A 26,013-nucleotide genomic window follows, 5' to 3' on the forward strand; every position below is an offset into this window, starting at 1 on the left:
GTCACCTATGACATGAAGCCTTGAATTTGAAAAAACATTATGGTTATTGAATTACAGTAGGTGAAGGGGATTTACCTGTTTACAGAATTACGGTTATGCAATTACATCATGCGTCCCTGATCTATACTATACAGAAATGCATAATTATGAATATAATTGTCTCCATGGTGATGTATACTGAATGAGTACACATAGTTAGAAATATGCAATAACCTTTTGCATATTTGGGTATTATTCTACACACTGGCTATTCTAATGTGCTCCGCCCCCAAACAAAGCCACATTTGGTTGGACCAGACCAAATCTGATCCAATCATAGACCTCTGTTTCACAAGTTTGGACATCACAGCAAAGCACATTAGAGAACACTACAGCAGGGGTCTTCAATATTTTCTTGCCCTGGGACCCCCTCCCAGGCAAACCGGTGACCCAGGGACCCACATCATAGGTTAGAAGGTGAATGATAATGGCAAAGAAGTAATAATCAACATTTTAAATTGAATGGATTTGGTAGATCATTTTTCATTATTTTGACCTCCCCACATTATAATTGGAAGAGGAAGTGGAAACTAACACAGCCTATTGCCTAGAAAGCTAGAGCAGAGAGCAGTTTAGCTGGTTAAACAAAGGTTAGCCATGTCAAGAAGCTTACCAGCAGCTAACTACAGAGGACAAACATAGATGCAAGGTAAGCGTTTCATAATGATTTTTTTTGTATTGACCTTAGGCTAATCGATTAAGTCCGAGCTGAATTCTGTAAAGCCTGGTCACTATCAGAAGCTGACTAAACTCCCTATGGAGTTGAGTTTAGTCAGCTAGCCAGCAGCACTTGCTGCACTAGTAGCATATTAGCGGATGCTTTTTCAAAGCCTATGTTAGATACTCAAGTGAGTGTAATTTGCTCAATTTTAGGAGTTGAGAAATAAAGTTAACGCCATTAGAAAGAACATTTTTATTTTCTACTGTAGGTATGTAATTGTTTTATTTATATTTTGAGGACCTCCTGCAGCACAGTGGAGTTCAGTACCGTAAAGTAGATATGTTCGGTAGAGTAAGAAAACGTACATTATACTGTACTCTGCTCTAGTGTTTCTACTGTACAGTACTGTAGTCTACTTTTCATTACTGTGCTCTACTGTGCTGTCTAAACATGTGGAACATAGACTTCTATAATTGGTTCAGGATTTGGTCTGGCCAATGCGGACTGGCCAAATTTCAACTACTTTTCAATGTCCGTGGATGTCCGATGACGTTCGGTGCTCAGTGGGTGAGGATGCTTATTACAGTAAATGTATTAATATACACCTTTTATTTTAACAGGGTGTCAAATTGAGACCAGTTCTCTTTTTTAAATGAGCCCTGCACAATACAAACACACATCAATACAAAACACAATAAAATACTAAATTCTAAAACACAAACACAATCTTCAGAGCATTCCCCACTAATGTGTTAAATTCCCTTCAGGGCAGCATGCGTTCAAGTCTGAGCCGCCTTTGCAACACATTCCACATCTGTGGACCATAAAAAGCAAAAGCAGATCTCCCTAAATCAGAAGCCACCCTTGGAACCTCGAGCACAGTCTAATATTGTGTTCTTGTATTCTATTGTTTGACCTTGACGAGTGTCGTCAGATACATCGGATGTTTGTGTCCGAGCGCTTTGTAAATAAACAAAAGGGAACGCTGCTCTCTTACATACAGAGAGGCCCGATCCACTTTTTGATACAACACGCAGTCGTGAGTTCTACAATTATCACTAGTAATTCATCTAAGTGCACAATGGAAAACAGCATCTAGAGGAATGTGGAAGCTGCTGCATGCATGTGCGGTGCATTCAGAAAGTATTCAGTCCCCTTGACTTTTTCTACATTATTACGTTACAGCTTTATTCTAGAATTGGTTAAATTGTTTTTTTCCCCTCATCAATCTACAAACAATACCCCATAAAGTCAAAGCAAAATCAGTTTTTTTATTTCTAAAATCCTGATATACATTTACATAAGTATTCAGACCCTTTACTCACTACTTTGTTGAAGCAGCAATTACAGTCTTGGGTATGACGCTACAAGCTTGGCACACCTGTATTTGGGGAGTTTCTCCCATTATTCTCTGCAGATCCTCTCAAGCTCTGTCAGGTTGGATGGGGAGCGACGCTGCACAGCTATTTTCAGGTCTCTCCAGAGATGTTCGATCGGGTTCAAGTTCGGGCTCTGGCTGGGCCACTCAAGGACATTCGAAGACTTGAAGCCATTCCTGTGTTGTCTTGGCTGTGTGCTTAGGGTTGTTGCCCTGTTGGAAGATGAACCTTTGCCCCAGTGAGGTCCTGAGCGCTCTGGAGCAGGTTTCATCTAGGATCTCTCTTTACTTTGCTTCGCTCATCTTTCCCTCGATCCTGACTAGTCTCCCAGTCCCTGCCGTTGAAAAACATCCCCACAGCAGGATGCTGCCACCACTATGCTTTACCGTAGGGATGATGCCAGGTTTGATGATGCCTCTTGGCAATCTTCAAGCGGGCTGTCATGTGCCTTTTACTGAGGAAGGGCTTCCGTCTGGTCACTCTACCATAAAGGCCTGATTGGTGGAGTGCTGCAGAGATGGTTGTCCTTCTGGAAGGTCCTCCCATCTCCACTGAGGAACTCTGAAGCGCTGTCACAATGACCATCGGGTTCTTGGTCACCTCCCTGACAAGGCCCTTGTCCTTCGATTGCTCAGTTTTCCCAGGCTGCCAGGTCTAGGAAGAGTCTTGGTGGTTCCTAACTTCTTCTATTTTAAGAATGAAGGAGGCCACTGTGATCTTGGGGACCTTCAATGCAGCAGAGATCTTTTGTTACCCTTCCCAAGATCTGTGACTCGACACTATCCTGTCTCGGAGCTCTACGGACAATTCCTTCGACCCCATGGCTTGGTTTTTGCTCTAACATACACTGTGAGACCTTATATAGACGGGTGTGTTTCTTTCCAAATCATGTCCAATCATTTGAATTTTCCACAGGTGGCCTCCAAGTTGTAGAAACATCTCAAGGATGATCAATGGAAACAGTTTGAACCTAAGCTTAATTTTGAGTCTCATTGCAAAGGGTCTGAATACTTATGTAAATAAGGTATTTCTGTTTTATTTTTAATACATTTGCAAAAATGTCTAAACCTGTTTTTCCTTTCATTATGGGGTATTGTGTATAGATCGATGAGGACTTTTTATTTTATTTAATCCATTTTAGAATAAGGATGTAACAAAATGTGGAAAAAGTCAAGGGGTCTGAATATTTTCCCGAAGTCACTGTATATTATACCCCCGTAATCTAAAGTACAATACTGTATCAGCATAAGAATGTATATTTTTTTCGCAGTATTTCCAAAGTTATTCATATACAGTTTAAACAATGGTGGCCCCAGAATCGAACCCCGGGGTACCCCTTTTATTCACTTCAAGGAATTCAGATTTGACCCCTTCTGTCACAATAGGTTCTATATTTCTGAGATTTTTCTCAAACCACATACAGTGCCCAGGCCTATTGAGGACAACTTGTATAGAATGATCAACTGTGTCAAAACCTTTTGACAAGTCCACAAACAAGGCAACACAATTGATTTTGGCATCTAAAACATTGACCATTTTATTTACAACAGTGGTTGCAGTAATAGTACTGTGCCCTGGTCTAAACCTTGGTTGTACATTCAGAATACAATTCTCAGATAAAAAGGAACAAAGTTGTACATTTACCAAAGATTCAAGAATCTTAGCTAGGCAAGAGAAACTATAAATGGGATGAATGTTATCAAGAACACTGGTGTCCCCAACTTTTAAGGACCGGCAGCACATACGCAGCCTTCCATACTTTTGGAATATTTCCCGATTTATCAATGTTACATTTTAAAATGTGGTTTATTGAGCAAGTGCTGAGGGGCGCTGCGCACTTAAGCAATGGAAAGAGGCTAAGTGGTAGGTGTCAGTAAAAGCCGGAAGAGGTGACGTTAACTGGAGAGAGGGCGGCAGAGAGAGGGGGAGGGGTTGTTCAAACTGTTTTCACAGTCTTGCTTTCACCACCAGATGACCGAAAGGGAAATATAGCAGTTATGAGCTGAACATACAGTGGGGGGAAAAAAGTATTTGATCCCATGCTGATTTTGTACTTTTGCCCACTTACAAAGAAATGATCAGTCTACAATTTTAATGGTAGGTTTATATGAACAGTGAGAGATGAATAACAACAAAAATCCAGAAAAACACATGTCAAAAATGTTATAAAATGATTTGCATTTTAATGAGGGAAATAAGTATTTGACCCCTCTGCAAAACATGACTTAGTACTTGGTGGAAAAACCCTTGTTGGCAATCACAGAGGACAGGCGTTTCTTGTAGTTGGCCACCAGGTTTGCACACATCTCAGGAGGGATTTTGTCCCACTCCTCTTTGCAGATCTTCTCCAAGTATTTAAGGTTTTGAGGCTGACGTTTGGCAACTCGAACCTTCAGCTCCCTCCACAGATTTTCTATGGGATTAAGGTCTGGAGACTGGCTAGGCCACTCCAGGACCTTAATGTGCTTTTTCTTGAGCCACTCCTTTGTTGCCTTGGCCGTGTGTTTTGGGTCATTGTCATGCTGGAATATCCATCCACGACCCATTTTCAATGCCCTGGCTGAGGGAAGGAGGTTCTCACCCAAGATTTGACAGTACATGGCCCCGTCAAATGATGCAGTGAAGTTGTCCTGTCCCCTTAGCAGAAAAACACCCCCAAAGCATAATGTTTCCACCTCCATGTTTGACGGTGGAGATGGTGTACTTGGGGTCATAGGCAGCATTCCTCCTCCTCCAAACACGGCGAGTTGAGTTGATGCCAAAGAGCTCCATTTTGGCCTCATCTGACCACAACACTTTCACCAGTTGTCCTCTGAATCATTCAGATGTTCATTGGCAAACTTCAGACGGGCATGTATATGTATTCTTGAGCAAGGGGACCTTGCGGGCGCTGCAGGATTTCAGTCCTTCATAGCGTAGTGTGTTACCAATTGTTTTCTTGGTGACAATGGTCCCAGCTGCCTTGAGATCATTGACAAGATCCTCCTGTGTAGTTCTGGGCTGATTCCTCACCGTTCTCATGATTATTGCAACCCCACGAGGTGAGATCTTGCATGGAGCCACAGGCCGAGGGATATTGACAGTTCTTTTGTGTTTCTTCCATTTGCGAATAATCGCACCAACTGTTGTCACCTTCTCACCAAGCTGCTTGGCGATGGTCTTGTAGCCCATTCCAGCCTTGTGTAGGTCTACAATCTTGTCCCTGACATCCTTGGAGAGCTCTTTGATCTTGGCCATGGTGGAGAGTTTGGAATCTGATTGATTGATTGCTTCTGTGGACATGTCTTTTTTTTATACAGGTAACAAGCTGCGGTTAGGAGCACTCCCTTTAAGAGTGTGCACCTAATCTCAGCTCGTTACCTGTATAAAAGACACCTGGGAGCCAGAAATCTTTCTGATTGGGAGGTGGTCAAATACTTATTTCCCTCATTAAAATGCAAATCAATTCATAACATTTTTGACGTGTTTTTCTGGATATTTTTGTTATTCTGTCTCTCACTGTTCAAATAAACCTACCATTCAAATTATAGACTGATCCTTTCTTTATCAGTGGGCAAACATACAAAATCAGCAGGGGATCAAATACTTTTTCCCCCCACTGTAGCAGTATGCCAGTGGAAGCGAGGATAGTAGCAGCTGACCCAACTGTGGTTTGTGACTACTACAATTTCCTATTGTAGCCAATTCATTTGCAGTAATTCCGTTACAGATTTTTCTTTTATTTCCATGACCGATTTGGTAACAAAATTCGGTTTTAATCACTTAATAGTAATTCATAAACAAACTTGATATTTGTAAAACACTCATTTGTAGGTCTACCTTGTTACTTCTGTGCACTTGTATTATCTTCCCCCCCATGAGGGAAAGAAATTAGAAAATATCTTAAAGATATGTGTTATTTTGGTGATGAAATTTTAAGGCACAAGGCAATGTTTCTTAAACTTATAGAAGGCAAATAATTTCTCAAACTAAATCTGAGTGTTGCTATTATTTGGAAGGAGTCTTTATTTCAAAATTATGTTTTGATGTATTTCTAATAGCTTTTAAGACTTTCTGTTAGATGTCTTAGATCACAAAAATGTATAATCTTAGGTTGTTGGTGCTCATGGGTCCTTTTGCATGGAAATTCCCAGATACTAGTTACATTTGATGTACGCATCCTTGAAATATGAAAGCAATTACTTTTACAATTATGTATAGGTCGTCATCAATAAAACGTCATAAGGTGCAGAGCTATTCGATTTGCCTGCTGGGGGGCAAGGGGACTCCCAGCTCTGCTAAAACCATTTATAACTGCATGCCGTTTTCAAGGGATTGTTAAATAAATGTTAACTATTTGGTTGTAGTATCATCACCTCTTGAAGAGCATAGTCGGAACGACACATTTCTGATTATCCATGCAAAACAATTGCGCACATTTTAGCTCTCATCAGAGATATACAGCAAGCAACTGCATCCTTTTCATGATCAGTAAACATCAGTTGATCATATTATTTTTTTAGATAAGTGAGGGCTCTGACGAAGACCCCGAGGCGGATTCCTAAAGCTTATTAAAGAGCAGTGTGCAGGTTTCTTTTCTCATCTTATTCAACTGTTACCATGCACCTGCAACAAAGATAGCTCAGATGTGCGAGTGCCTTTTTGAATTTTGAGATACGTAAAGGGTAGCATCACGATATCTCTCAATATTGGCCACCATTTAATTGGATATTTCACTGAAATAAAACAACTATACCTGACAAGTATGAGTGGTTTAGGTTAATTTCCCATCCTTTATCAAGCAGCAGAAGAGCGCATTTGCCAAAGCACTGTTAGCTGATAATGTTGTCTAAGTAGACCTAATTTAATTATTTTGTATAAAAAAAATTCAACCAATGTAGGCCTACCTAGCGATGTTACCTAACATCCCGTTTTCAACATTGTTTTTAAGTGTTTTAATCACGAATGCTGCAGACAGACATGGTAGGTTACGTTGATTGACGGACCACGTCAAATTGGCTACCTAGCTAGTAACAATCATGTCAAAATGGCAAATTTAACAAGCTAACTTTCAAGGGATAAACTACACTGCTCAAAAAAATAAAGGGAACACTAAAATAACACATCCTAGATCTGAATGAATGAAATAATCTTAACTACTTTTTTCTTTACATAGTTGAATGTGCTGACAACAAAATCACACAAAAATAATCAATGGAAATCCAATTTATCAACCCATGGAGGTCTGGATTTGGAGTCACACTCAAAATTAAAGTGGAAAACCACACTACAGGCTGATCCAACTTTGATGTAATGTCCTTAAAACAAGTCAAAATGAGGCTCAGTAGTGTGTGTGGCCTCCACATGCCTGTATGACCTCCCTACAACGCCTGGGCATGCTCCTGATGAGGTGGCGGATGGTCTCCTGAGGGATCTCCTCCCAGACCTGGACTAAAGCATCCGCCAACTCCTGGACAGTCTGTGGTGCAACGTGGCGTTGGTGGATGGAGCGAGACATGATGTCCCAGATGTGCTCAATTGGATTCACGTCTGGGGAATGGGCGGGCCAGTCCATAGCATCAATGCCTTCCTCTTGCAGGAACTGCTGACACACTCCATCCACATGAGGTCTAGCATTGTCTTGCATTAGGAGGAACCCAGGGCCAACCGCACCAGCATATGGTCTCACAAGGGGTCTGAGGATCTCATCTCGGTACCTAATGGCAGTCAGGCTACATGGAGGGCTGTGGAGCCCCCCAAAGAAATGCCACCCCACACCATGACTGACCCACCGCCAAACCGGTCATGCTGGAGGATGTTGCAGGCAGCAGAACGTTCTCCACGGCGTCTCCAGACTCTGTCATGTCTGTCACATGTGCTCAGTGTGAACCTGCTTTCATCTGTGAAGAGCACAGGGCGCCAGTAGCGAATTTGCCAATCTTGGTGTTCTCTGGCAAATGCCAAACGTCCTGCTGTAAGCACAACCCCCACCTGTGGACGTCGGGCCCTCATACCACCCTCATGGAGTCTGTTTCTGACCGTTTGAGCAGACACATGCACATTTGTGGCCTGCTGGAGGTCATTTTGCAGGGCTCTGGCAGTGCTCCTCCTGCTCCTCCTTCCACAAAGGCGGCGGTTGCGGTCCTGCTGCTGGGTTGTTGCCCTCCTACGGCCTCCTCCACGTCTCCTGATGTACTGGCCTGTCTCCTGGTAGCGCCTCCATGCTCTGGACACTACGCTGACAGACGCAGCAAACCTTCTTGCCACATCTCGCATTGATGTGCCATCCTGGATGAGCTGCACTACCTGAGCCACTTGTGTGGGTTGTAGACTCCGTCTCATGCTACCACTAGAGTGAAAGCACCGCCAGCATTCAAAAGTGACCAAAACATCAGCCAGGAAGCATAGGAACTGAGAAGTGGTCTGTGGTCACCACCTGCAGAACCACTCCTTTATTGGGGGTGTCTTGCTAATTGCCTATAATTTCTACCTGTTGTCTATTCCATTTGCACAACAGCATGTGAAATGTGTTGTCAATCAGTGTTGCTTCCTAAGTGGACAGTTTGATTTCACAGAAGTGTGATTGACTTGGAGTTACATTGTGTTGTTTAAGTGTTCCCTTTATTTTTTTGAGCAGTGTATATCCAAATATTGTTTGATTTGCTTACCATCTCTAGTGGTGATGACAGTAGTCCAACTGACAACTTGACAAGAACTTGCGAGCTCTTTCCAAAAGCCTAATCTCTGAAGCAAGCTAAATTGCACGTTGTTTGCTTAGCTAGCTACATGCCAAATGGATAGGCTACCCTCACATATCTGAAATTGCATGATCAATTGATGTTTACTGATCATGAACAACAGGCAGTTACTTACTGTATAACTCTGATAGAGCTAATAAGGAATAATGGGAAATGTGTAGTTCTGACTATGCTCTTCAAGAGGCCATGGTATTACAACCAAATAGTTAACATTTATTAAAGGATCCCATCAAAAAGGCTTGTCTATGGTTTCGTGGAACGCTCTGCACTGTATTGTGACATTTTATTGATAACAATCTATGAAATCTATGCTGTTTTAAAATTTGGTACTAATCCTAACCACTGTGATAGGCCTACATTTCAACTGGTGTAATTAAAACATATAGGCTTAGTCAAACATTATGCCTTAGATAGCTACTTCATTCGCAGACAGCTACACTCCTGTCATTCCATCCCATTGTTTATTTGCTAATGTTTTATTTGATTTCTCTGTCACCATCTTTTCTCCTGTAATTTTCATTTGTTTTGATTTGTCTCTTTTTTTCTTTTTGCACTGGTTGTTGTTCTGGTGGGTGTTGTGTTGCTCTGCCTCCCCCGCCTGGGTTCTGGTGGGCCAGACGTTCTGGTGCAGAAGAGTGACTGTGTTCTAGCGGAGGGAAAGCCCGAGTCCTGTGGTAAGCTGCTCCTGGTTGGTGTTGCTAGGCTAGCTAGCTGCCTGCCTGTAGGCTGGCTGGCTGACACTGTTAGTGCTGTTTCTCTCACTCTCTCTCCCTCTGACCCCCTCTGCTCCTACCGATCCCCAACCCTTCCCCCAGCCCAGGGCTTGGATCTTGCCTCTCTCTCGCCTGGCCCAGCCTCTCTTTCGTTTTGCTCCCACCCACCCGTCCGTCTCAGCTATACCCCTGACCAAATGTCCCACCCACACGACTCAGAGCACTGCCCCCCCTGCTTGGGTGTACGCACACTGCATTGGCTGCAATGCCTTTGTCACAACAATAATAAAGGAAGGTTTAAGGGCCAGCTAGTAGTGTTTTTGTTTTGGCGGACTGTGCGGGTGGTGCAGAAGTGGGAGGTGTAGGCCTAATTTAGACTTAAGTCACTCATGAAATCATGTCATGACAGTGAATCAGCAGTTTGTGTGTGGTGCTGTGTGAATGTCATTGGCATTTCTCTCCCCTACAAGACCCAGCCAGTACTCAACAATTCCACAGCCTGCCTTTTGGAGAAACTCAAGGAGTACACAGTACCAGTTTTCCACTCACTGACCCTGTCCATCCCAGTCGATTACTAACTTATTGCAGTACAATAGGTCTTGGGGGGGTCAAGTGTGCGTGCAAGTATGTTTGTGTTGGTGTGTGTGTGTGTGTGTGTGCCCTTTTTGTTTCAATGATTTTGTGTGTTTTTGATTGCAGTGCCTTGACATCACAACACACTACATACTCTTCCACTAACTCTCCACTTGCTAACAGATGTGTGTAGATTAGCCTACAGACTTCAATAACTTGCACTTATTTGACCATAACCGTTACAGTGACCAATGAGTGTAGTAGTAGTCTTAGTTTGAATCCTTCACCCTTGGTTCCCAGTGTTGTTCTTCAGGCCTGCTACCTCCCCTTCACAGGAAACTACTGTGTGTCTGAGTTCACCTACAAAACTGGCCTGCGTTGAACTGAATGTGAGGCCCTGTATGTGACATCATTGTTCTCTCTCTGTCCTGCAAAGGGCTTGTCCAGCGATGTGTGATCATTCAGAAAGATGAGAATGGCTTTGGGCTGACGGTGAGCGGAGACAACCCTGTGTTTGTGCAGCTCGTCAAAGAGGGTAAGGTCAACTCACCCCCACAATGGAAATAGCCGTGGTCTTTGCCTTCGCTACTTTCATCCTCAATAGTTATTTTTATGTATGTACCCGGTCTCAGGGCCAAACTTTAGCACAAGACCATCAGCCAAATACTGGTAAAAAAAAGTCAGGAACTATCCAGGATGTTAGTTTGAGGCTCTGATGTACTACCATATAATCTGTGTGAGAGATGGGAATTCTAGCAGGCCCTGAATCCAGGGCAGCTCTTCTCCCTTATAGAGTCTGTTGTCACTGGGCCAGCAGTTAAAGCTGATGCATAGTGAGCTGCACACATTGGGGACAGGTCTCAATGTAGAGCAGTGTCGAGAGAGAGAAAAGGGAAGCGCTCGGGTTCTCAATGTGTGTGTACTCTTATGGATGTGCTTGGTCATGTTTCTCCCATTTTTGATTTGCTGTGGACACAAGCGGTGTAGGCTGCTTCTCAGTATCCCATAAACAGCCCAAAGGTGCTAACACGCAGTAATGCATTTATATACTTTATTGATACAAGCTTATGCTATATCACTCCTTTCAGTCAAATTTCTTGTCAAATGTTATGACTTGTTTCCCACACTTTCAAAGTTAGATGGATATAAAATACCTGTATACTCTTTGCAACAGGATGATATTACAGTACACATATAAAGAAGTACCGTGACATGGTAGGAATTTCTGCCTGGTTGCCTAAGCTCCAGACTGGTGTGTATAAAGCTGCACTGGTGTTTATGTTGTGATGGCACGGGCACTCATTTCTGGTGCCACCTATGTCTCAGTTATCTCCTGACCCTATAATATTCCTCTGGATGCTATCCCATAATGAACACTCTCTCTGGCTCCTAAAGCTCTGTCTGGGGAGGAGTAGCCTAATGGGCCCCTTCAGCAGCACAACCACTGTTATGGTTAGGGGCCCGGAGTTTCTCCTGGTCATGTCGGGGAAAACTCAGGGCCCTAGTTATGGTGTAAGAGATGTTATGATATAGGATATACCTCAACATTACTTTTGTAGTGCAAACAGTGGTATTGCAATGTGTATATTGGACATTGTTCATCTTGTACACTGTCCTTTTTCCCTGCTAAAGGGATGTTCTTTGTTTTCCTGACTCTCGTCCCCTCTGATTCCTAGATGGCGCTGCAGAGCGTGCAGGTGTACAGACAGGTGACCGGATCATCAAGGTACACTAATCTATACAGTTGCGGTGAAAAATAAAGGGCACCCTTGCACTTTGCGTAAATAACTTTTATTTATTTCAAAATAAGTTCAAATTGAAAGAAAAAAAACTTTTGGTCCCCACCAATGTTCCCTCTAAGCTGCGTGCTTGCGCGCAGTAGCCCGAGACCATGTGCAACTCTCTGGGACTGCAGCACAGAGGGCAGAAGAAATATCAGCCCACTGAGAGAAGCACGAGATTGAACATCATTCTATATTAGCCACTTTCAAAGCAACACACCGAAACAAAACAAACTATGTAAGAGATTTTGTTGTAGGCAGAATGCATTGGTATACTCTACGCAGACCAGTGCGGCATAGCCAATCAGTGCTGCAGTAGGCCTATATACAAATAGACCATTGCCATATATGGATCTGTGCCATTTACTTTGAACTGGACTGTGTTTACAGCTGTGGTCATGAGTAGATGTGCTTGTTTTGAGATCAAAGCGAGAGCTGCATGTAGCAACATGTGCACATTCTGTTCGTATCCTTTGCTAGTTAGTGGGTTTTTAGCCCAGTTGATGATAATTTGTAGTCAGCATTAGGGGAGTGATTACTTCCTACAAGAGAACCAAACTTAAACAATTCTAGACATCTTTGAAAAGCGAGTCAGGTAAAGAGCTTATTTCTTTTGTCTTAAGTGGGCAGTGTTGTATTTTGAGACAGGTTGAATAAGCTAAGTAGCCAATTTCAACGTATTTAAGAAGAAATAGGGAATAATTTAAGAAAAATGTGCCAATAGTTTTGGCCGCAACTGTATGTATGTATGTATGTATGTATGTATGTATGTATGTATGTATGTATGTATGTATGTATGTATGTATGTATGTATGTATGTATGTATGTATGTATGTATGTATGTATGTATGTATGTATGTATGTATGTATGTATGTAATGTATGTATGTATGTATGTATGTATGTATGTATGTATGTATGTATGTATGTATGTATGTATGTATGTATGTATGTATGTATGTATGTATGTATGTATGTATGTATGTATGTATGTATGCATGCATGCATGCATGTATGCATACCACTTTAACTTTGTTTTGTGATCTGAGGCTTCAAGCCAAAACACCAGCTCCACAATGCCACCTGCTGGTTGGATTAGAAAAAACCTAAACTGTGTGTGTGAGAAGTGGGATGAACTCATTAACTCATTTGATTTCCAGGCAGCATTGAATTAATTCTCACATTATGACTGTTTTCCTTTCTTCCAGGTGAACGGGACCCTAGTAACACATTCAAACCACGTGGAAGTAGTAAAGCTCATAAAATGTAAACATTGTAGAGTGACTTAATTTTATTGCTCGTTATTGATATCGGGAAGTCATAGCCTGGTTCCTATTTGTGCTGTATTTCTAACTCATATGGCCGTTGTTGTGCCAAATACCATACAAATTAGCTATACAGCACAAACATCTGTGACCAGGCTAGGAAAGTCATGCAATGATGGTGAGAATTAGGCCTATTATTACAAATACACTTTTTTTTTCTTTTTTTTTACCATACCTCCGTATCTATCTTATTTCTTCAGCGGGCTCCTATGTGGCCCTCACAGTGTTGGGGCGACCCCCTGGGTTGCCCCAGATCCCCCTGTTGGAGGGTGAGGCTAAGCTGGTATTCCTGGGGGCCCAGACAGGGTCGTCCTCTGTCACCTCTCCAAACTCCCCTGGACAGCCAATGGGGGAGCGCCCATACAGCCCCCATGACTGCATCACCTCTCCTCTACCGATATGGGTATGACTGCTTGTTAACATCTTCTGAGCTGCATTCCTCCTTTGAGCTCTATCTTCTTTCTCCATGTCATCCCTCTTTGCCTGTCTGTTTTCAGTGTGGTTTTACATTGTTTGCGTTTGTTTGTTCCTTAAAACTCTGTCTTCCCCTGCTTCTTTACTCAATGTTTCATTTCTTCCACTGTGTGTTTGGTCCCATGTCCTGATCAAGCCCTGTATGTCTCATTCCCATTGTACAGGAAGAAAACAACAGCGTACACAACCAAAGGGTGCACATCCTGCAGAAGATGTTGTCCAAAAAGCAAGAAGATTTGCAGGTGAGCATTCTATCTGGTGCAGGAGAAACCATCTCTGTTAGTATTTGGGGCATTTATGAAGCGTCTCCGAGTATGAGTGCTGATCTAGTCTAATGTAGGAGTGCTGATTTAGTTTCGCCTTTTTAGATCATTATAAGTAAGAATTTATGGAGACCTGACCCTAGATCAGCACTCGTACTCGAGACTGTTTATAAATACAGTGTTTTTCAGAGACCGCTCACTCTGGATATATGAGGTCAAGTACTGACTGTCTGTCAAGACAAGCAATGTTTTGTAGTTGGAAGAGATCAAATTTTGAAGCATGTGAAGTCATGGCCTTTGTCCTAGAATTGTATTCTAATAGGTTTTGAGATGTTCAGAACAACACTGGAGTGTGTGTGGCTTGTGTTGATAAGAGCAAGACTTTTCCTGTGGTTTTGGACTAGAACAGTCACTCTATAGCAGGCAGCCACTCAGAGAGAACCAGTCAACCCCACCACCTCCCCTCCAATAATTATCCCTAGTGCTTCACAGAGCCACATTTCCCACTCCACTACGCACACGAAGCACACTCTACTGCACTGCTGCTACGTGTGTCAACACGACTTTTGTAAATGAGTGCAAGTCTATACTGTTCAAAGTCCAAAATAATTTTATGGACTTGGCTACTTCGGATTCCAATAATGTCTGACTGAGTGTCTCTGCTGCCCTCCCCCTCTCCCTCCCTACAGGCAATGAAGGAGGAGTACAGCAGGAATCCGACGCCCAAACTACTGAAGGACATCCAGGAAGCCAATAAGCACATTCCACAGATGCAGGGGCAGCTTAGTAAGGCCGCTGGGGGAGCACAGGTAACTCGCATTACCCCCCCTCCCTGAATAAAAAAAAAACATACTGTATCTGACATTTTAAGTTTTAATATTGTAATATGTATTGTTAATAACTAATAGTTAGTGTGAGAATCTGTGGTTTTCTGTGAGTGCCATGATCAGGCCGATGAGTTTTCCCTGACTATGTAACCTTACCAGGAAAACTCTGGGCCCAAGTTTTAATCTGAGCCAAACCATGATATTTCTTTCACCAAGGTAGCTGATCTGCATGTTCTGCTCTATTTCTGTAGACTGTATGTGTTGAAAACATGACAATATACACTACATGACCAAAAGTATGCGGACACCTGCTCGTCGAACATCTCATTCCAAAATCATGGGCATTAATATGGAGTTGGTCCCCTTTTGCTGCTATAACACCCTCCACTCTTTCGGGAAGGCTTTCCACTAGATGTCGTAACATTGCTGCGGGGACTTGCTTCCATTCAGCCACAAGAGCATTAGTGAGGTCGGGCCCTGAAATTCGGGTAATTAGGCCTGGCTCATCCCAAAGGTGTTTGATGGGGTTGAGGTCAGGGCTCTGTGCAGGCCAGTCAAGTTCTTTCACATCGATCTCGACAAACCATTTCTATATGGACCTCGCTTTTGTGCAGAGTAGCATTGTCATGCTGAAACAAGAAAGGGTCTTCCCCAATCTGTTGCCACAAAATTGTAAATACAGAATCGTCTAGAATGTCATTGTATGCTGTAACGTTAAGATTTCCCTTCACTGGAACTAAGGAGCCTAGCTCGAACCATGAAAACAGCCCCAGACCATTAGTCCTCCTCCACCAAACTTTACAGTTGGCGTTATGCATTTGGGCAGGTAGCTGGCATCTGCCAAACCCAGATTTGTCCTTCAGACTGCCAGATGGTGAAGCGTGATTCATCGCTCTAGAGAATGCGTTTCCACTGCTCCAGAGTCCAATGGCAGCAAGCTTTACACCACTCCAGCCAACACTTGGCATTGCGCTTGGTAATCTTAGGCTTGTGTGTGGCTCCTCAGCCATGGAAACCTATTTCATGAATCTCCCGACGAACGGTGCTTGTGCTGATGTTGCTTCGAAGAGGCATTTTGGAACTCGGTATTGGGTGTTGCAACTGAGGACAGGCGTTTCAGCACTCTGTGGTCCCGTTCTGTGAGCTTGTGTAGCCTACCACTTCGCAGCTGAGCCGTTGTTGCTTCTAGATGTTTCCAATTCACAATAACAACACTTTCAGTTGACCGGGGCAGATCTAGCAGGGCAGAAATTTGACAAACTGACTTGTTGGAAAGGTAGCATCCTATGACGGTGCCATGTTGAAAGTCACTGAGCTCTTAAGGCCATTCTACTGCCAATGTTTGTCTATGGAGATTGCATGGCTGTATGCACCTGTCAGCAACAGGTGTGGTTGAAATAGCCTAATCCACTAATTTGAAGGGTTGTCCACATACTTTTGTATATATAGTGTAGATGTATGCTCCGAGTGGTGCAGCAGTCTAAGACACTGCATCGCAGTGCTAGAGGCGTCACTACAGACCCTGGTTTGATTCCGGGCTGTATCACAACCGGCCGGGATTGGGAGTCCCATAGGGCGGTGCACAATTGGCCCAGCGTCATTAGGGTTTGGCCGGGGTAGGCTGTCATTGTAAATAAGAATTTATTCTTAGATGACTTGCCTGGTTAAATTAAGGTTAAATATAACATTAAAAAAAAAAATCTTTATTTTGGGGAATATTTATATTTACTGCACGTGACTGACTTTGTGATTTTAATTCTAAGGATGCCCTGCGATTGGGTGATGGAGATGATGGAAGCATGGTGGACATGGACCACACACCTTCCTCCAGTAGCAATGACCTCTCATGGAGTAGCAGTATGAAGGCCCCTGTAAGTGTCACTTTCAACTTCTGCTGGTGTGTGTGGGCATAGCTGTGGAGTAAATACATTAGTAGGGACAATGAATTAGTCAACTGTGATCTTAATCTCACGGAGGAGTACACCACAACCCACTTCCATGTCCCAAACCTGGGTTGTGCTCATCAGGGCATGCAACGGTAAACAAAAATGTGGGTTTATTAGACAGGTCCAGGTAATCCCTCCCTGTTTCAGTCCAGTTTCTTCCATTTGGTGCCTAATGAACAAGACCCAGGTTTAGCTAGATGAGTTTTTGAAAGCTTACCCAATGTTATCCATTTGCAGGTTCTCCGCGGTTTTGCATCCGCCTCCCCGGAGAGCCTGTGCCAAAGAGACGTGTTGTCCTACCACAGCCCAAAGAGCACGCCCCGAGACAGCTTCAACTCCTGCCACTCCCCTGACCCAGAAGACACTCCAGACCTGGTAAGACTCAGACCTGGCTCATGTTCATTAGGGCATGCAACTGGAAACATTTAAAGTCAAAGTTTATTTGTCACGTGCGCTGATTACAACAGGTGTAGTAGACCTTACAGTGAAATGCTTACTTACAGGCTCTAACCAATAGTGCAAAAAAGGTATTAGGTAAACAATATGTAGGTAAAGAAATAAAACAACAGTAAAAAGACAGGCTATATACAGTAGCGAGGCTATAAAAGTAGCGAGGCTACATACAGACACCGGTTAGTCAGGCTGATTGAGGTAGTAGGTAGATATGGTTAAAGTGACTATGCATATATGATGAACAGAGAGTAGCAGTAGCGTAAAAGAGGGGGTGGTGGGTGGGACACAATGCACATAGCCCGGTTAGCCAATGAGCACTGGTTGGTCGGCCCAATTGAGGTAGTATGTACATGAATGTATAGTTAACTTCTTTGGGCTAGGGGGCGGTATTTTCACGTCCGGAAGAAAAGTGTGCCCAAAGTAAACTGCCTGCTACTCAGGCCCAGAAGCTAGGATATGCATATTATTAGATTTGGATAAAAAAAACACTCTGAAGTTTCTAAAACTGTTTGAATGATGTCTGTGAGTATAACAGAACTTATTTGGCAGGCGAAACCCCGAGGACAAACCATCCAGGATTTTTTGTTGTTGATGAGGTCACTCTCTTGTCAATGGGTTTTCAATGGGAATCTAGATTTCTAAGGCACTTGCTGGCAGTTCCTATCGCTTCCACTGGATGTCAACAGTCTTTAGAAATTGGTTGATGTTTTTCCTTTGAGAAATGAAGAAGTAAGGCAGTTCAGGAGGAGGGTCGAGTGAAGTGTACGGTTTGTTTGAGGCGCGTGACCTGAAAGCACACTCCACTTTGTTTTCGTCCTGAATTGAACACAGTTTATCCTGTCTTTAAATTTTATTGATTATTTACGTTACAAAATACCTAAAGTTGTATTAAGAAAGTTGTTTGAAATGTCTGAATCAAGTTTACAGGTAACTTATTAGATACTTTGTAGTCATGTTGTGCGAGTTGGAACCGGTGTATTTTTCAGAATCAAATGTGCCAAATAAATTGACATTTTGGGGATATAACGACAGAATTAATCGAACAAAAGGACAATTTGTGATGTTTAATGGACATATTGGAGTGCCAACAGAAAAAGATCTTCAAAGGTAAGGCATGAATTATATGTTATTTCTGACTTTTGTTGTGCCTGGCGGGATGAATTATGATTTTCATGTGTATGTTTGATGGGGTGCTGTCCTCAGATAATAGAATGGTTTGCTTTCGCCGTGAAGCCTTTTTGAAATCTGACACTGTGGCTGGATTAACTTGAAGTTCATCTTTAAACTTTAAACCGGTGTATAACACTTGTATGATTTATAAATGATTATTATGAGTATTTCTGTTTTTGAATTTGGCGCGCTGCTATTTCACTGGATGTTGTCAAATCAAACCCAGGATCACTAAAGAAGTTAGTGACTGTGCATATATGATAAACAGAGTAGCAGCAGCGTAAAAAGAGGGGTTGGGGGGCGCGGTAGCACACAATGCAAATAGTCCAGGTAGCCATTTGATTACATGTTCAGGAGTCTTATGGCTTGGGGGTAAAAACTGTTGAGAATCCTTTTTGTCCTAGACTTGGCACTACGGTACTGCTTGCTATGCGGTAGTAGAGAGAACAGTCTATGACTGGGGTGGCTGGGGTCTTTGACAATTTTTAGGGCCTTCCTCTAACACCGCCTGGTGTAGAGGTGATGTACTGGGCCATACGCACTACCCTCTGTATTGCCTTGCGGTCAGAGGCCGAGCAGTTGCCGTACCAGGCAGTGATGCAACCAGTCAGGATGCTCTCGATGTTGCAGCTGTAGACCCTTTAGAGGATCTCAACCCATGCCAAATCATTTTAGTTTCCTGAGGGGGAATAGGCGTTGTCGTGCCCTCTTCACGACTGTCTTGGTGTGTTTGGACCATTTCTAGTTTGTTGTTGATCAGGACACCAAGGAACTTGAAGCTCTCAACCTGCTCCACTACAGCCCCGTCGATGAGAATGGGGGCATGCTCGGTCCTCCTTTTCCTGTAGTCCACAATCATTTCCTTAGTCTTGGTCACGTTGAGGGATAGGTTGTTATTCTGGTAACACCCGGCCAGGTTTCTGACTTCCTCCCTATAGGCTGTCTCATCGTTGTCGGTGATCAGGCCTACCACTGTTGTGTCATCTGCAAACTTGATAATGGTGTTGGAGTTGTGCCTGGCCATGCAGTCGTGGGTGAACAGTGAGTACAGGAGGGGACTGAGCACGAACCCCTGGGGAGCTCCAGTGTTGAGGATCAACGTGGCAGATGTGTTGCTACCTACCCTCACCACCTGGGGGCGGCCCGTCAGGAAGTCCAGGATCCAGTTGCAGATGGAGGTGTTTCGTCCCAGGATCCTTAGCTTAGTGTTGAGCTTTGAGGGTACTATGGTGTTGAGCGCTGAGCTGTAGTCAATGAATAGCATTCTCACGTAAGTGTTCTTTTTGTCCAGGTGGGAAAGGGCAGTGTGGAGTGCAATAGAGATTGCATCATCTGTTTGGGCGGTATGCAAATTGGAGTGGGTCTAGGGTTTCTGGGATAATGGTGTTGATGTGAGCCATTACCAACCTTTCAAAGCACTTCATGGCTACAGACGTGAGTGCTACGGGTCTGTAGTCATTTAGGCAGGTTGCCTTTGTGTTCTTGGGCACAGGGACTATGGTGGTCTGCTTGAAACATGTTGGTATTACAGACTAAATCAGGGACATGTTGAAAATGTCAGTGAAGACACCTGCCAGTTAGTCAGCAAATGCCCGGAGCACACGTCCTGGTAATCCGTCTGGCCCCGCATCCTTGTGTATGTTGACCTGTTTAAAGGTCTTACTCACGTCAGCTACGGAGAGCGTGGTCACACAGTCGCCTGGAACAGCTGATGCTCTCATGCATGCCTTAGTGTTGCTTGCCTCGAAGCGAGCATAGAAGTGATTTAGCTCGTCTGGTAGGCTCGTCGTGGGTAAAACAAAAATGACATTTCTTATTGGACAAGGCCAGGTAGTCCTTCTCTGTTTCAGTCAATTTCTTTCCATTTGGTGTCTAATGAACATGACCCATGCCCTGCAGATGTGGCGCCACCTTCATTAAACACCCCTTTGATGGTAGATGTTGTTGGCCACTTCAGTGAAAGGAGCAGTCAATGCTCAATGAGTGAGAGATCTAAGTGTTGTGTGTTCCTCCCCCCTCCAGGACTCCCTGTCCCCCTCCACTGTCAGCAGCCCCTCCTCATGCTTCGTCTCCCAGATCATCGGAGCTGAGGACGACTACTTTGGCTCTGATCAGGAACAGGTAGGCCCTAAATACATCCAAAATAAGGGAAAACATATAACTTATTTGGTTTTGAAAATTACAATTGAAGGCCTCTTGATTTATTTGCTATTGATCGAAAACGTTTTTTTTTTTTTACATTCTTTACAAACACAGTGGAGCATGCAAGGGCATGTCCCAAAAAAATCTGGTCGTAAAAGGGTGACAGTCTGACAAGCCTCACAGAGGATTTTCTAACAAGGTCAAGCTAGCTCATAACACACACACTCTGTGTGTATTTCAGGTCAATGGCCAGTGCAGCTGTTTCCAGAGCATGGAGCTGCTCAAGTCCAGACCTGCCCACCTGGCAGCGTTCCTGCATCATGTCGTCTCCCAGTTTGACCCTGCACCGCTGGTAAGAGTCCACACACACTCACTCACCTGGCCATGTTTGTGTTGTGACCAGTTACAGACAACAATAGAAGTTTATAAAAAATAAAAGGCATATCAGTGCAGTGCTGACACAAAGACATAATGGTGTACAACGTGTTTGTCATCTGTCATTGATCATGAGAAATGTTTCTCTTTAGCTCTGCTACCTCTACGCTGACCTGTGCAAGCAGACCAACTCCAAAGAAACCAGACGGGTGTTCATGGACTTCCACAACTTCTTCATCGACCGGGGAGCTGTGAGTAGAGTTGAACTAGCCTACATTTGGGCCGATATTTACCAAGAGTCTGAGTTGGTGTGCTGGTCTAAGATCAGGTACTCCCTATCCATATAATCATATAAGCATTCCTACTCTGAGACTATTTGTGAATACAGGCCTTGTAGTCTGAAGCGTGTCTGATCCACAGTCAGTACAGGATCACACTAGCTTTTACCCAAACTGCAGGCCCAAGCCAGCACAGACTTGCACTGTTGTTATTACACAAATCCCACAGAGCTGTGGCAGAAGCAGTAGTGTGAAGTACTTAAGTAAAAATACTTAAGTAGTTTTTTGGGGTATCTTTACTTTTCTTTACTATTTGTATTTTTGACAACTTTTGCTTCACTACATTCCTAAAGAAAATAATGTACTTTTTACTCCATACATTTTCCCTGACACGCAAAAGTATTCGTTACATTTTGAATGCTTAGCAGGACAGGAAAATGGTCCAATTCACTCACTTTTTATTTGTAAATTATGTCTGACTGTTGGAGTGTGCCATCTGGTTTGCTTAATATAAGCAATTTTTTATTATTTGTACATTTTACTTTTAATACTTGAATATATTTAAAACCAAATACTTGTAGACTTAGTAGTAGTTTAATGGGTGACTTCCAGTTTTAATTGAGTCATTTTCTATTAAGGTATCTTTACTTAAGTGTGATAATTGGGTACTTTTTCGACCAATGGGCAGAAGTCCTGGTCTCCCAAATAATATGCAACACTAATGTTATTTTACAGCAGTGTGTTTTGTGTGATAAGATTATTGTTTTTTCTGTCAGGAGTCCCCTCTCCCTATGGTAAAACATTTCTCCTCAGCTGGAACCGTCATTTCTCTGATCCACCTTTCTGTTGATTCCCAATACAATATATTATGCTGCCTAAGACCGATAAGACTACTTGAAGGACCCTGAAATGTTCTTGTCTAGTTTGATTTCTTATACACTACTAACACACAGGGCATACATTTAGGAATTGTTCAGCACGTATCAGGTGTTTAAATGTTATTTTTTGAATGTTAAGTATTTTTACTCTGGTGTTTCGGTAAGCCACATATAAACAAGTCTGGCTTTGTTAATTCCCGTCTGAATGTGTCTTATTTTCATACAGAATTTAAAAGTGGCTGTTCCCGAGTCCCTATCCTCTGACCTTGGTGAGTATTTGTGGCTTTCCTTTCATTTCCATTAGTTTCCCTGGCTGACAAATCCATGCCAAGTTATTTCTGGTTATATTGAGGATTGCCTATTGTTATCTAATGGAATTCCAAATATAGCCGACTCAAGTTTCCTTACTTCAACCCTGTAATAGCAGCATTATCTCAGTGCCTCTAAGTGTGTGGTAGGTTGTTTAACCCATCTACCTAATACTACTATCCCACATCAGGTGTTAAGAGATCGAACAAAGTGATTTATATGAGAATTGCACATTTGAATTCTCACCTTGATAAGCTGTATTTGGTGCCACCACACTTCCTAACTGTGTTGTGTGGTGGCTGTTGAAGACCGGAGGAGGACGGAGCTAATCCCTGAGGAGCTGAACAGACAGTACATCCAGATGGTGCAGGACACCCAGCTCCCTGACATCCAGAGGAACCTGGAGGACTTCAGGTCAGTCACCTTGCTCACGCTCTTCCAAGATGGCCGCCTTTCCCATTGGTGCCCATGTGTTAGTCATATGTAAAGATAGATGCAAGTGTGTCTTACTTGTAGATAGTATAGCTGTTTGTCTTTATAAACACTCAGTGCTGGTCTTATACGATGCTGGGCTTATAAATGTACACTAAGTTGGCATAAGCCTGCTGTAAGATATAATCATGTTATAAGTATGGTATAAATTGATGTAAGCATGATATTAGTTATTATAAGCATACTTTAAGTGGGATCTGACACTGGTTTGTGGGGTGTGCAGGCAGAAGCGCAGTATGGGCCTAACCCTGGCGGAGGGGGAACTGGCCCGGCTGGACACGGGGCGCGTCAGAGACCGGGTAGCACTGGAGAGAGAACGCGCTTGTGCTGAAAACATCATCACCAAGATGGAGGATGTTCTGTTAGTAGCCACACTCCGTTTCACTTGCTGTTATGTTTTAATTGAGGCTGAAAATGTATTGATTGGAAATGTACTACTTTTGTCTGATTGTTTGATCTTCTATTTGTACTCTGTTTAAATAGTTTTCTGTGTAATAGAATTTGTTCTAATGGAATGTCTTGCCATATTTTAGGTTGACAACTCAATCCACAGAGGAGGAGAAATGGTGAGAGGATTCTCTTTTGTTTATCCATAGAAAAGAACCGATATGGGCCATACACATTTAACACTATCCATTGATTTTAGTCAGTGTGATGTTTTGGGGATTGTCAATAAAATATGTTATGGTCACAGGTTCAGTCTGGAGACCATGATCGTGTTCAGTAAGGCACAACGTAGCAAAACGTTTTGCAGCCAGAAAAAAAAAAAGCATTGTTATTGGACAAATTCATGTAGAACCTACCTGTCCCACTAAACACAATATATGGTGAAGTGCACTGCACTCCTTGAGGGGTTTGAGACACTTAGGGGCGTTACAGACTCTTGGTTTTTCTAACCACTATCTGTGTCATTTCTACTCCATGTCAGACTGGAGACCAACACTGTAGTTTCAGTTCATTACCATGAAAGAGGACAAGAACATCACATTAGATGATTTTGAGGTTGAGCAGTTAACATTACAACAGATGTCGCATTGTATGTGTAGAGTATCTCTTTGCCAGGGGGGGGGCAATCTAGCTACATGAGTTCTTGGCCAACCTCTTTAATGAAAAATGACATTTCACTAGTTCGTCTAGATTCATGAGGGACTATTTCCGACATTGTGTAACAGCCTTATTTCAAATGCCATATGGTCCCGGCATATCCCAGATGATTAATGAATGGACACGACATCTTTCCGCCGTCGTCACTTGTTTTCGTGGCATATGGTCGAAGCCACACTAAAGACACGTCAACATGTAGTTCACTTCAAATGACTCCCAATCTGTTCCACTTATATATATATATATATATATATATATATATATATATATTATAACAGAGAATATGGCAATTTAATTTTGGTCTCTAAATCCTGAATTATCATTGGTCTGTTGTTGCAGCACTACTATGCAGTATGTCATCCTCACGTACATGAAGCACCTTGGCGTGAAAGTCAAAGAGCCACGCGGCCTAGAGTCCAAATGGGTCCGCATCAACTTCCTCCCCAAGATCAAGGTATGAGCTTACACTGAACCCTCCGCTAACCTAGCTCCGTTTAATTAACTGTCACTCCTACTTTATCTCTCTTACTGACTGATCATGTGATGCCTGTGATGAACAGAAGAGCATCAAGACCGAGAAGGAGGGAGGGGAGGAGAAGGTGAAACGAACCAGGTTTCCCAGCATCCTCGGGCCTCCTCGCCGGCCCAGCCGCGTCGACCCCACGTCCGGTGAGTCTGTCTGCGTTATAAAGCACACTGGCCTTCATTTTGTCATTTAAGATAACCAACACTACTATACTATAGGTCTCCCAATTTACTAAACCCCTGGAGAGTCACTTTGTATTGGTAGATGGTCATCATCACCCACATTCGAAACAAGTCATCTTGTTACTATGAAAAAAGGGAGGACTGGTAGTAAATAGTATTGACTCCTGCTACCTCTCTTTGTGTCTGTCTTGACTGTTTTTTTTTATTTTTACCTTTATTTAACTAGGCAAGTCAGTTAAGAACAAATTCTTATTTTCAATGACGGCCTAGGAACAGTGGGTTAACTGCCTTGTTCAGGGACAGAACGACAAATTTGTACCTTGTCAGCTCAGGGATTCAAACTTGCAACCTTTCGGTTACAAGTCCAACGCTGTAACCACTAGGCTGCGCTGCCGCCCCAAACTGTATGTGGGATTCCTGCCTGTCTCTCTGACTGATTGCCTGCCTGTCTGTCTGTGTGAGCAGTTGGCAAGGCCATGGACATCAACAAGCCACGGCCCCAGAAGCAGCTGTCCCAGCCCAGCCTAGGGGCCCTGGAGCACCTGGAGGCGGGTCGCTTGAGGGCCAGTCAGTCCAGCGAGGGCTCAGAGCTCATACATTCCTCCTCGACCAACGCCACCTCGCCAACCAACAGCACCACCAACAACAACGCCTCTGACGGAGGCAGCAGAGACTCTGAGTTTGGTGCGACCCTGAACTACCACATACTGTACTTGATTCTAGCTAGTGCATACCTACTAAACTCCCTAGCTAGCACACTTCCAACATACTCAATTCTAAACCAAGTACACTAGTCTCTAGACTACATACTGAATCAAGCGCAAGTAACGCAAGACCAAATACGCTCCCCATAGTGTTTGAGAAGCACGGTTTGCCAGCGTATTTTCCTCTTTAGCTAAATTCCTGAATCCCGACATCATCTCTGACACTTTGTATTTGGTTTAATGTCCTAATTGTTAGCTGTCAATGTTGCCTATTTGTTTTGGGTCATTGTAGCTGTAGTAGAGCTGGGCGATATGTACCAAAATCGCGATTAATTTACCAATTTTTTGTGATAGTGAAAAACTGATAAAAAATGTTTGGGGGGGGTATGGACAAAAAGTAATATCACAATAAATGTAACTATTTTGTGTAATTTTTTATGGACAGGTACTTTATAATAGTGGCAGTTTTTTTCCAGTGCCAAATAAGACAACTGAGATGGTAGCATATGATTTTAAAAAAGTGGTGCCATGAACTCAATATTAAGAGGTGAGAAATACATCATCTATTCACAGAAAGTTATGATTCTCCTCTCTGTAACTAGAACAACAGTAGTTGCTTTGAAAACTGTCTTTTCCCTGCAGTAGCGTTTTGAGCAACGGTCATATGCTTGTGTTTCTCAGAA

At 43.1% G+C, this 26,013-nt stretch overlaps 1 protein-coding gene across 6 annotated transcripts in view; it reads left to right on the forward strand.

Annotated features, from left to right (window-relative positions):
- LOC115205890 (Rho guanine nucleotide exchange factor (GEF) 12a) overlaps nucleotides 1-26,013 on the forward strand; it is an 80,916-nt gene that overhangs the window by 41,380 nt on the left and 13,523 nt on the right. For 4 of the 6 annotated variants that reach the window (XM_029772305.1, XM_029772306.1, XM_029772307.1 and 1 more), the window contains 19 exons: nucleotides 9,434-9,490; nucleotides 10,539-10,637; nucleotides 11,779-11,828; nucleotides 13,091-13,148; nucleotides 13,408-13,610; nucleotides 13,846-13,923; nucleotides 14,634-14,753; nucleotides 16,535-16,642; nucleotides 16,955-17,092; nucleotides 20,363-20,461; nucleotides 20,724-20,834; nucleotides 21,010-21,108; nucleotides 22,240-22,282; nucleotides 22,631-22,736; nucleotides 23,038-23,175; nucleotides 23,348-23,380; nucleotides 24,258-24,372; nucleotides 24,479-24,587; nucleotides 25,092-25,310. In XM_029772305.1, coding sequence (XP_029628165.1) covers nucleotides 9,434-9,490; nucleotides 10,539-10,637; nucleotides 11,779-11,828; nucleotides 13,091-13,148; nucleotides 13,408-13,610; nucleotides 13,846-13,923; nucleotides 14,634-14,753; nucleotides 16,535-16,642; nucleotides 16,955-17,092; nucleotides 20,363-20,461; nucleotides 20,724-20,834; nucleotides 21,010-21,108; nucleotides 22,240-22,282; nucleotides 22,631-22,736; nucleotides 23,038-23,175; nucleotides 23,348-23,380; nucleotides 24,258-24,372; nucleotides 24,479-24,587; nucleotides 25,092-25,310 — 1,983 coding nt within the window. The remainder of the gene's footprint in view (nucleotides 1-9,433; nucleotides 9,491-10,538; nucleotides 10,638-11,778; nucleotides 11,829-13,090; nucleotides 13,149-13,407; nucleotides 13,611-13,845; nucleotides 13,924-14,633; nucleotides 14,754-16,534; nucleotides 16,643-16,954; nucleotides 17,093-20,362; nucleotides 20,462-20,723; nucleotides 20,835-21,009; nucleotides 21,109-22,239; nucleotides 22,283-22,630; nucleotides 22,737-23,037; nucleotides 23,176-23,347; nucleotides 23,381-24,257; nucleotides 24,373-24,478; nucleotides 24,588-25,091; nucleotides 25,311-26,013) is intronic. The other 2 variants (XM_029772308.1, XM_029772309.1) reach the window with 1 other exon arrangement.

The sequence above is a fragment of the Salmo trutta genome, chromosome 13 (assembly GCF_901001165.1).
Source record: "Salmo trutta chromosome 13, fSalTru1.1, whole genome shotgun sequence".
NCBI classification, from domain to species: Eukaryota; Metazoa; Chordata; class Actinopteri; order Salmoniformes; family Salmonidae; genus Salmo; species Salmo trutta.